This window comes from Sceloporus occidentalis, unplaced genomic scaffold (assembly GCF_023333645.1).
Source record: "Sceloporus occidentalis isolate IW3139 unplaced genomic scaffold, rSceOcc1.0.p SCAF_5, whole genome shotgun sequence".
Taxonomy (NCBI): Eukaryota; Metazoa; Chordata; class Lepidosauria; order Squamata; family Phrynosomatidae; genus Sceloporus; species Sceloporus occidentalis.
In genome coordinates, this window is record NW_028316985.1 from 17243223 (window position 1) to 17255325 (window position 12103).

The 12103-nt window shown below is 42.4% G+C and overlaps 1 protein-coding gene across 1 annotated transcript; it reads right to left on the reverse strand.

Moving 5' to 3' along the window:
• Nucleotides 1-6716: 6716 nt before the first annotated feature.
• On the reverse strand, nucleotides 6717-11759 carry LOC149311704 (tubulin alpha-8 chain-like). Its single transcript, XM_089526696.1, has 4 exons — nucleotides 11717-11759; nucleotides 10034-10182; nucleotides 8369-9049; nucleotides 6717-7010 (listed from the first exon to the last, which is right to left on the reverse strand). Exons 1-4 carry the CDS (start codon nucleotides 11742-11744, stop codon nucleotides 6717-6719), a joined length of 1152 nt encoding a protein of 383 aa, XP_089382822.1. The 5' UTR covers nucleotides 11745-11759.
• Between the last annotated feature and the right edge of the window lie 344 nt (nucleotides 11760-12103).

Consider the following 12103-nt stretch of genomic DNA (forward strand, 5'->3'; position numbering starts at 1 on the left):
TATCCTTCTGGAACGCCTGAGGGAGCTGGGTATCAGGGGCACTGTGCTCCAGTGGTTCCGATCCTACCTCTCGGGTATATTCCAGATGGTGAAGCTGGGGGACACTTGCTCCTCTAAGAGGGAGCTGACATCTGGCGTCCCCCAAGGCGCCATTCTGTCTCCCATGCTATTTAACATTTACATGAAACCACTGGGAGAAATCATCTGGAGATCTGGGGTGTGATGTTATCAGTATGCTGATGACACCCAAATATGTTTTTCTATGTCTCGAACTGATACAGTGTCAAAGGATGGCATCTCCCCTCTGAATGCCTGCCTGGAGTCTGTAATGGGCTGGATGAGGGAAAACAGACTCAGACTGAATACAGAGAAAATGAGAGTTCTTGGGAAAGGTCCCTCAGGTCTAAGGAAGGAAATTTGTCAACCTGTCCTGGACAGGGTCACACTTCCCCTGAAGGACGAAGTTCGCAGTCTAGGAGTACTTCTGGACTCGTCCCTGCAATTGACATCTCAGGCAGATGCGACAGCCAGAAGTGCTTGCTATCAACTTCGGTTGATACATCAACTGCGACCCTACCTAGACCGAGGGGACCTTGAAACTGTGGTACATGCTCTGGTAATCCCTTGGTTAGATTTCTGTAATGCGCTCTACATGGGGCTACCCTTGTACCAAGTTCGGAAGCTCCAGTTAGTACAAAATATGGCAGCCAGATTGGTCACCGGTTCATCTAGGTTTGACCATATAACACATATTTTGAAAGATCTTCATTGGCTTCCCATTTGCTTCCGGGCACAATACAAGGGCGGGATACAGACGGGCAAAAAGGGGTGTATTCATGACGTCATGAAGGTAGAGCCTTCAGACGGGCCTTACCTGAATGCCGCCATGAACATGCCCCCCGCACGCCCCAAGCGGGAAGAAGCGGCATTAAAAAGGTGCTGCTTTTCTCCGCTTCTTTTCCGTTTGATGCGCAGCTGCGCAGCTACGTCTGTAAGCTGCTGCACCGGTACGCCAGAATTGCTACGCCGCTAATTTAAGTTGCCCATTTAAAAGCTCCGTGTCTGCTGCGTCGCATAATGAGTCGGGGTCCTGGAACATGCGCAGTTTGCAGTCAGGCTTTAATTGCAGCTTCAGCTGCCATGCAGGTGTGGAAGCTGCAGCACAGCTGCAGCGCATTTTAAGACTCGTAACCCTAACCCTAACCCTAACCCTAACCCTAACCCTAACCCTAGAGCAACATGTACGCATGCGCTGCTTGGAAAGTTTGGACTTTAAAGTGAACCCCTACACACATTCCTGTGCCATTTTCACCTAACAATAAAAAACGCTAAAACTGTAAATATTTACATATATACAAGGGAGGTGATGGGGGATGGCAGGGGGACAGCGGTGGCAGCGGAGACAGCTGTAGCTGTGCATTGCAGATTCAGCAAGAGCGCGGGGACCAAAGGAGAGGAGGCCTCTATGATGCTGGTGACACTGGCAAAGTGCAAGCAGACAAGGATGCCAACACCAGCTGATCACCAGCTGGCAGGAGACCACCATTGTTCTTGGGCAGAGCAGGGGGAAAAGTTTTAAAGGGGCTTGGGCACTTTAAATGTGCCCATAGGCTTTCTGCCACCGCTGCTTAGCGCTGCAGCTGCGCAGCTGCGCATTCGCCAGCCGGCAAAGGAAAAAAAAAAGCCCCGTTTTTGGCCGCCCGTGAGGAAGCTGCCTCTCTCTTTGCAGCATCCTCCGAGGCGGCGGTTTGGAAACTGCGGGTCAGAAACGGCCCCAGGTGAGGCGTCTTCACTGCCCCCCATGTGGAAGCCCCATCTCCTGAGCCACGCCCCCGGGGCGGACGGTCTGGAAGCTCCGTATTCAGCAGAATACACCTCCAAGACGTCTTCCCCTGCCCGTCTGTATCCCGCCAAGGTGCTGGTTATTACCTTTAAAGCCCTATATGGCTTGGGCCCAGGTTACTTACAGGACTGCATCTCCCTATATAATCCGCCCTGCACTCTTAGAACATCAGGAAAGAATTTAATGGAAACAGCGTCTACTAAATATGTGTCAACCTTGCAAAGGGCCTTTACTACAGTGGCTCCAAGATTGTGGAACAGCCTCTCAGAGGAGATTCGCTTGATAACCTCCCTGGGGCCATTCAGAAAGGCAGTAAAAACGGAACTTTTCCATCAAGCATACCCCCCGATATGACGTGACCAAGAATTTTCTGCCGCCTTATGTCTGTTGAATGTATTAATTGTTTAATTGTTGATGTTTTTAATGAATTAATGGTTTTAATGGTTTACATGTGTATGAATTGTATTCATGCTTTGTATAATCCTAGTGTTTTGGAATCTCCTTTCTTGTACTTGAATCAGGTTCTATCCTCTGGAGCAGCAGAAAATAAATAAACGTCCATCTTCTACATGACATCCCTTCAGATATTTAAAGACAGCTATCATATCACCTCTCGGTCATCTGTTCTCTCAGTCTTATTTAAACATACTCTCCTCAGCCATGCCTTATAGAATTTGATGTCTAACCCTTTTACTGTATCAGTCACCTTCTTTTTTGACACATTCTAGATTGTCAACATCCTTAAACTGTGGTGCCCAGAAGTGGACATAATATACAAGATGGAATCTTTTATTGTTTTCTTAGTGGAAATCAAGCTGTGTCCATGTTGGTTCATGTAAAATTAGCTCCAAGATATTTGATGATAATGTGAACTAGCTGGTATTTCAATTGCACAAGCGAGCAAGCGAGCACTCATGCAGTTTCGGAAATACAGACACTAGAACAGACCTAAAGAACCAGTGGTTTTGACAAACAAGAGCATGGGTAGTTACCCTAAAACTGTTACATACTTCCTTTCCTGTACTCACTACTGAATGAGCACTCAGGCTAGCTAAAATCCTAAAACACAGGATGAGAAATCATACAGTCCTCCAGATGTTGCTCGATTAGAGTTGCAAGTTCAGGATCATCTCATGTCCTGAGGTTTTTGGGTCAAACCTTGAGGTCTGAGGTCAGCCTGTGGCAATGTCAGTAAGCATTTTCCATTAAGTATCAACCACAGTTGCTCATAGCTTGTCATTCAAACAGAGAAAGAAAGAGAGAGAGAGAGAGAGCGTATTTTTGGAAAATTAAGAGTTCTTAGCTAAAATCTGGGCTGTTCCCCGATAAAGGTTCAGTGAGGGGATTGTTTCTTCTCACTTACTTTGGGAGCAGGGAGAAAGAACATTTCATCTAGTTTACTTGCTTCCAGCCAGAAGGTGGATACAAAGCAGAGCAGAGGATGAGCTCTGGCACCATAATGACTAGGAAGGAAGAAGGAAGCATCCCCAAAACTGGAGAATTTGCATCCTCATCTCCTGCCTGGAGACTAGGCCTTTAGATCTAGAAAATCTATATCGGAGTGCAATTCCCAGTATACTTCTTCATTGGCTATGCTGGCTAGGGCTGATGGGTCTAACAGCCTCTGGAAGGCTACATGATTTGTACCTCTGCCAAAGATGAACCACATCCTCCTGACCCAGATGGCCTGGAAGAATAGATCACTCCAGACATCCCTAGATCCTCAGGGGGGAAAGCTGTGGAAAGTTGCCCCCAGGTAATGAATTCAAGAAGACACAAGAAAGGACACAGCTTGTAAAAAAAAAGATTCCTTCACCTCCCTGTGGACAACATGTTCCTCAAGAAAAGGATTTCTCCCTGAATGCTTGCAGACAAGGCCGTGATGAGAATCTGGTGCTCAGGTTTACCATGTATGCTTGGGTCAAGATGGTTTTGTGGAATGAGATACACACAGAGACATGGTTTCTTGTCCTGCCCAGGATCCTTGTTTGATCCTGATTCCTGCTATATTGGACCCCCTTTGGGCTAAACCTTGGATTGAAATGGATACTACTACTGACTGTGTTCATCTAAACTTAACTGCTCTCGATTTGGATTCTGCCATTATGAACTACAGTGGGACCTTGTTATCTGCTGGGGTTTGGTTCCAGGCTCCCCTGTGGATAACAAAATCTGGGGATGCTCCAGTCCCATTAAATATAATGGTATAGTAGTAAAATGATGTCCCTTAGATCAAATGGGCAAAATCAATGTTTGCTTTTTGGAATGTATACCTTTTTGGAATATTTTCAAGCCGGTGATGCTTAAATCCATGGATAAAAAAATCCATGGATAAGGAGGGCCGACTGTACTTAGAACATACCCTTTGGGCCCTTAGACATCCAGGCTCTGGCTAAAGAGGACACTGGTGGGGTGGTATCAGTGGAGCACCAGAGACAAAACAGTATTTGGACCACAACAGCAATGTGACAGAAAAGGGAAAGTGAGGCACATAAATGTTAAAACAGGAAGACAAAGGCTAGAATCCTTAACTTCTGGTTCTGCCAGGGCATGTGATATGTGGTGCACTGAAGGAGGAGATATCCAATACCAAAGATCCTGTCAGAGAGGTGGGGTAAAAAAAAAATATTATTATTATTATTATTATTATTATTATTATTATTTCATCATCTCAAGGGCTGGATGATTCCAAGCCTGAGTTTTTTATTATTTGTCTGTTTCATTTAATTTCTAGGGGATACTTTGTTTCTGTATTCATTTATCATCATTTAATTTTGTGCTTTTAGCACTGCCCAGATTAAGGGCAATGTGTCTATTTCACTGTAATTTGGTTACAATGTTTTGTTTAAAATATAATATAGACTTCCTTGTATTTTTGTACATATTTGATTTTGATTCTCTTCGTTAATACTTGACAGTTTTGCTCTTTTTTTATTATAGGTTCATCATTTTTCATTTGCCCTCCTGCTCATTTTGGTATGCTATTTTATGTTGGTCTGTTCTGCCTAATACAGGGTTCTGAAGTAATGGGGTGGTGTGCTGGTTTGCACAAGCCAAAATGTTATTTTAACAAGCTGCCATTGGCCTTGGCCATATCACAAAAAGAAATTCTGAGTCCTGCCCAGGAGCAGAAGACCAAAAAGATGGTCATATATAAGAAGCAGGAAGATGTTAGAAGCATGGTTTGGTTATTGTGGTTAAATCAGTTTAGCAGCAGCAGCACCAACACAGCAACAAGCATATACTGTACAGGTATTTGGTAAAAACAACTAGATCTGAGCTTCTGGTAAATAAACAGGACACATTGGTAGGTAAAAAGAAACTTACTTTATTGTTACATCTAGGTTCTAAAAAATAACTAATCAGTAGAGAAAACTATGGCCCCATACAGACTGCCAAAATAAAGCTGCTTCGGGTCTCTTTGGAGGTATGCTGTTTAAATGATGCATGCATCCTAAGAATCCGGAAGCTGCACCAAAGCTGCACTCCAGTGCTTAGGAATGGCATGTTGCTTTGGCGCGACCTCCGGACTCTTAGGACCCATGCATCATTTAAATAGCATACCTCCAAAGAGACCCGAAGCAGCTTTATTTTGGCAGTCTGTAACAGGCCAATACTTGGTAGAAAAGTCCCTAGAGCCGACTCTCATATGTGTCAGTAAGAAGAAAAAGACATCTTTAGTAGCACAGCCTGGTTTTTGCGTCCATGCTTGGTGATTGTAGAGGGAAAAAGAGACTGAACAAAGAGCAATAAGGTTTATTGACCCCCCAGAAAGAGAGGCGTATGGGAAATGACCTCTTCACAGTCACACTGATCAAATGGCCATAGGGGTATACATCCATTTCCCTGCGTAGAAGACACCCCTCTTCTGAAGAAAAAACTTAGATCTACAGAACAAGCATTGATGCCAATACTCCAACAGAGGAACGCCTGCTTGCCCTTTGCTTTCAACTGCCCGTTTCTGCTGAACTAGGAAAATATAGTGTGTGTACAGATAACACTCCTGCCCAATATCCTCCTAAACTGGGAAGGAAGTAGAGGTGGAGAAAATTCAGCCCCTGGGACTATTTTCAAAAAGTCACCATAAAAATGGACAGTTGTACTTCCAGATGCCTCCACGAGGCACGATTGCCTGCCCCACCACCTGTTTTGAATCTAAAAGAGCTCCTTTGCCAGGAGAACAGTTTGCCAAATCAGTTCTTGTTAGCTGAAAGCAAAATAAGGTGAAGCAAATATGTTTTGTGTTGTATGTGTTTTACTGGTCTAGTTGTTTAGACCAGTAAAAGGAAGGACATTTTCACGGGAACTGAAGTTTGACCTGACCTTTTTTGGCCCAGTGGTGCCAGGAGGCTTATTTTTGCATGAGAGCTTGGAAGGTTTTTTGTACTATGGTTGCTGCCACACTACAAAATTAATACAGTTTGACACTGCTTTAACTGGCATGGCTCCATCCTATGGAATCCTGAAATTTGTAATTTGTTGTGACACCAGAGGTCTATGACAGAGAAAGCTAAATATCTTACAAAACCACAAATCCCAAAATTCAACAGCATTAAAGTGGTGCCAAACTGTTTTTCTGTAGTGTAGATGCTTCCAGTTTATCTATATCTTTATCTGTTCTCTTTGATTTCATATTTCTTGTGAGCAAATGTTTTTTGCCCAGCCACTATGGTTAGCTGTCCTGCTGACTGGAAGATTCTGGGAGCTGTGGTCCCAAAAGGTAACTTTTCCAAGGGCTGGTCAGAACTGACTGATAATACACAGGCTGAAACCCTGCCTGGTACAGTACTGAATCCCAAAATGTACTGCCTGCACAACATAGAAGATAAAAAAGAAGACAAAGACAAGTTGGTTTACAGAGAGGAGCAAACTGTTAAACAGCCTCGCTGTCAAGGATCGAATCAAAGGAGTCAGTTGCCACTTCCTCATAGTCCTTCTCCAGTGCAGACAGGTCCTCTCGAGCTTCGACAAACTCCCCTTCTTCCATGCCTTCACCAACATACCAATGCACAAAGGCTCTCTTGGCAAACATGAGATCAAACTTGTGGTTGAGCCTCGCCCAGGCTTCAGCAATGGCTGTGGTATTGCTCAACATGCAGACGGCACGCTGGACTTGGGCCAGGTCTCCCCCAGGGGTTGCAGTAGGAGGTTGGTAATTGATGCCAACCTGGTTGGAATGGAAGAAGAAGAAGAAAGAAGAAAGAAGAAAGAAGAAGAAGAAGAAGAAGAAGAAGAAGAAGAAGAAGAAGAAGAAGAAGAAGAAGTGTCTGTTCAAACCATTATAGTTATCATAACTTTTAGAGTGAGGAAAGAAACTAAAACAGTGATTCCATATTCTGATTCCATAGAGGTTGTTGACTTCTCCCAGCCTGCATGGCCAATGGTCAGGAAAGCTTGAAGGTAGGCTCCAACAACATTTGGAGACCCAGGGTAGGGAATCACTGGATTAAAGTGAAATATTTCCTGAAATAATGTTTGAAAGTTACCACGGCCCATGATTCTCTATGGGTGTAGAATTATCGTTTGCTATTCACTGGCATTTCTATGCTGAAAATTGTCCATAACTTTGGTGCTTCCAGAAGAAATATTTATCATGCAATCACTCTGACTCATTTGTGGAATTTACCTGAGGCAGGAGACCTGTGGTCTCCAGAGAATGTTCTTTCCCACAGTTCACATTTTTGGTTATTTGTTGTTATTGAATGTGTTCAAGTCGTTTCTGAGTTATGGTGATCCTAAGGTGAACCTATCATGGGGTTTTCTTGGCAAGTTTCTTCAGAGGAGGTTTACCATTACCATCCTCTGAGGCTGACAGAGTGTGATTTGCCCAAGGTCATCCAGTGGGTTTACATGTCTGAGCCAGGATCTGAACCCTGGTGTCCAGAGTCATACTCCAATGCTCAAACCACTACAAGTTGGCTCTCAGTCATTACTTCCATCACTTTTCTTATTGTAGAAAATGCATTAAGGAGAAAATAGATGGAATAGCTGCAAAATGCCTTCTGATTGCTAACATAACATCTCACTTCAGATCGTAGAGTGGGAACGTAGCTCAGATTTATATAGGAAAAGCCAATAGGGAATGGGATCAGTGAATTTACAGTTCCATTCATGCTGGTACTGTATTTTTATATTGTTGAAAACCTTTGCATCTGCAACTAAATATAAATTCATCATGCTAAACAACAACACATCTAAATACACTGGATTTTAATAAAATCCAGCTCTTTTCAGAGATCTTCAGAGTATCCTAAATCACTCCTCCTCACCTATTTTAAAACATGGTAAACCAACATTTCAGGGTTGCCATGTGCTCACTCCATGGAGTAACACTGAGGACATCTGTCTGAACTCCTGCCCTGATGTCCCCATTGAATTTTAATTATACAACAAAACATGCTCATAGCATGCCCATGAAACAGCTATTAAAGATCCATTATTAAGCCCTTATTAAACAAGGTATACTGAAGGCCATACCAGTGACCATTCCAGGGAGAAGGAAAACATAATTTTATCCCTCCTCACCTTAAAACCAGTTGGGCACCAGTCCACAAACTGGATTGCTCTCTTAGTCTTGATAGCAGCAATTGCTACGTTGACGTCTTTGGGCACCACATCACCACGGTAGAGCATACAGCAGGCCATGTACTTCCCATGGCGAGGGTCACATTTCACCATCTGGTTGTTGGGCTCAAAGCAAGAGCTGGTGATCTCAGCCACAGAAAGCTGCTCATGGTAAGCCCTCTCAGAGGAGATGATGGGAGCATAGGTCACCAATGGGAAGTGGATGCGAGGGTAGGGCACCAGGTTGGTCTGGAACTCTGTCAGGTCCACATTCAGGGCACCATCAAAGCGCAAGGAAGCAGTGATGGAGGAGACGATCTGGCTGATGAGGCGGTTCAGGTTGGTGTAAGTGGGGCGCTCAATGTCCAGGTTACGACGACAGATGTCATAGATGGCCTCATTGTCCACCATGAAGGCACAGTCAGAGTGCTCCAGAGTGGTGTGGGTGGTCAGGATAGAATTGTAGGGCTCCACCACTGCTGTGGAAACCTGTGGGGCTGGATAGATGGCAAACTCCAGTTTGGACTTCTTGCCATAGTCCACAGAAAGGCGTTCCATCAGCAAGGAGGTAAAGCCAGAGCCCGTGCCTCCACCAAAGCTGTGAAAAATCAGGAACCCTTGTAGACCAGAACAAGTGTCAGCCTGAAAATAAAACCATAATTTAGATTTATTATTATTATTAAACTTTATTTATATAGCGCTGTAGATTTACACTGCACTGTAATTATTGTCTATATATAGGTAAGTGGTTTGGGGTGGGGTGGGGTGGGATTTAGATGGAGTTTTCAATATAAGTTTCTTCACATGTATTCTTAAGTGGTAGGGTTCAACAAGTAGGACTCTGCAATAGTTTATTCTGACCTTTTAAAACAGGCGAAGAGGAATAAAAATTCAGGAACAGAAGCATTAAAGGAAGGCATCTCTTTTTCCTCCATATATTTACCACATGTGACATTGGATGAGATGACGATCCATGTACTAGCAGATCTCTGGTCTGCTCATTCCAGGAAATACAATATAAAACCACACTCTAAATGGCAAACCTGAGATTTGGTACAACTCAGATACCTTTCTCTTTAGAGAAGAATTAAGGGTTGGTGAGGAAGAACGTATCAGTGCCTTCCAGCATTTTTATGCATTTTTATGTATTCTAGTTAAAACATCTATGCAAAACTGCTAGGAGAGAAGCATACTATGGTGTCAATAGGAACTTACTTTCTGGGGGAACAGAAATTGGGAAGGGGCAGTTTTTGTTGGGACTACAGCATAGGAGGATAACCCAATCCTAATCAAAGGATTATTTCATGCATGTCTGGTTTGGTCCTCATGAGGTTCAAAGGTGAATATGGAGTTCATCTTAAATTCCCACACTTTCATCAGAGAAAGGGGGGTACATGTCATGCTGGAGCAGGAAAAATTAGGATAGGTGAAATCTCCTCTCCTGTAAACTTATTAAACAATTAGATACCCTGTTGTTCTTTGAATTTGATCACACTCTGTTTTAAATATTCATATGTTTGAATGAAAGAGATCCTGTAGTTCATATGTCTTGTATTATCCACCAACTATCCCAATGAGAGCCAAACATGCAACTTAAATGGTTGCATTCAATTAATCATGCCATACCAGTTTTCGAATGCGATCCAATGCTATCTCAATCCTGTCTTTCCCAATGGTGTAGTGACCACGGGCATAGTTATTGGCAGCATCTTCCTTGCCAGTGATGAGCTGTTCTGGATGGAAAAGCTGACGGTAAGCGCCAGCCCGCACCTCATCTGTAGAAGTTAAAATTAAAATCAGATCAAGAAATGGACTTCTCAAAAAGTTGTTAAATTTTAATGCAAGGACAACCAGCTTTGGGAAGCCAGTCTAGTTAATTAACTGTAATCTAGAAACTGGAAGACTAGAGTATTTCAGTCCATATGCTGTCTGTAATAAAGTTCCTCTGCTCTTGTTTGTTATGGCATCTGTAATTAAAAAGAGAGAGAGAATGTCTGCTGTCTGTCTGTGGCAACCATCAGTCATCAGGATATTGTGCCAGACAATTCAAAATTCAGCAGTGTGTATTGTAGTTATTCAAGTTGCAGTACTAAATTTCAAGTCGAAATTTCAAACCATTGAAGAGGAGATCCCTTGAAGCTTCTATCATCCTCACTCTCATCACATCATCAAACGGCAACTCCTCTTCTCACTCCATCAACCAGTCACATATACATTTACTCCCTACCACGCAATCCACACCTGTCACTCAATTTTCATAAACATCCCTAGATATATTTATCATAAAAGATATCCTGCCAGATGTCCAAAAAAGTAGGGGGATGTATAGCAAACCAGGAGGCACGGCTGCTAAGATTTCTGAGCTGAAAAAAGAGGTGGGCAAATGCAATATCTTTCTGAGATATTGCTGGTAAGATTTCCATGGAGGAGGTCTTTCATATGTCACAACTGTCCAAGATGTAGAGTGATGTGATACTACTTCATTTCCAATTTCCAATTTCCTTTCCAACTTATCAAGGTGAATGGTAAATTCATGTGAAAGGAAACAGGTTTTTTTAAAATATATATATATCTATAATCAAAAAACATACAACAAATACAATAACCCCATCTAGACTGCAGGAAAGAAACTACAACTATAAAACATATTCATGTCCTTACAGAAAATGTCTTTAAAATATAATAATTCATCATTTATTTTTATATTTTTTATTAAAAGCTAGGAATACTTTTTGTGATTATTTGTTCTATTGGATCAAGCTTCTCTAGATGAATCTGGGAGTCTCTGGGATACATCTTCTTTCATCAACAGTTCAATTGGTTTAGGAAGTGCATGAAAACCATATTCCTTCAAACATGTTGTTACCTTTTCATTCTTTTTCTTGTCTTACTTTCCATGTGAGTCATTCTGATAACATCAAATTGCAACCTTTTTTATACTGTAAGTCCCAACTAAGTGTTGCAGAATTCTTTCAGTTACTGGCAATACCTCACTGGCCACCAATAATAGAAATAACAGCAAATCGTTATGTATTATTGGGCTGATAATTAAAGACAGTTCTTTTAAGTATCTTGATCATAAGCCATACAGAGCATTAAAGGTTATAACAAAACATTGAATTAAGCCCACAAATGAACCATAAAGCAGTATTGTTGACATGGCAATGGCATTATATTTCATCCCAGTTCCTGAATTAAACCAAGAAATAGAAATAAAGCATAAGTAAAGAGAGAGAGAGAATCATAAGGTTCAACACTATGATGCAGAACAATGATCTTTCCTTAGTGCTGTATTCACCGTACACTCACCAACTACAGTTTGCTCCAAATCCACCATGATAGCCCGTGGCACATGCTTCCCGGTGCCTGTTTCTCTGAAGAATGTAGCAAAGGAGTCATCGCAAATACTTATGGTATCTTCCTTGAAGGTTCCATCTGGCTCAATTCCATGCTCAAGGCAGAAGAGTTCCCAACATGCGTTGCCAATCTGAACCCCAGCTTGGCCAACATGAATGGAGATGCATTCACGCTACAGAGCAGAGGACAGAGTCAGGTCAGAAAACAAACAACACACATTACAGTCTAAATCCACTGATTTCATATCTGTGGATTCAACCATCCATGACCTGAAAATATTTTATATCCGTATATTTATATAGATATAGATATAAGCATAAAAATTCCAAATAACAAATT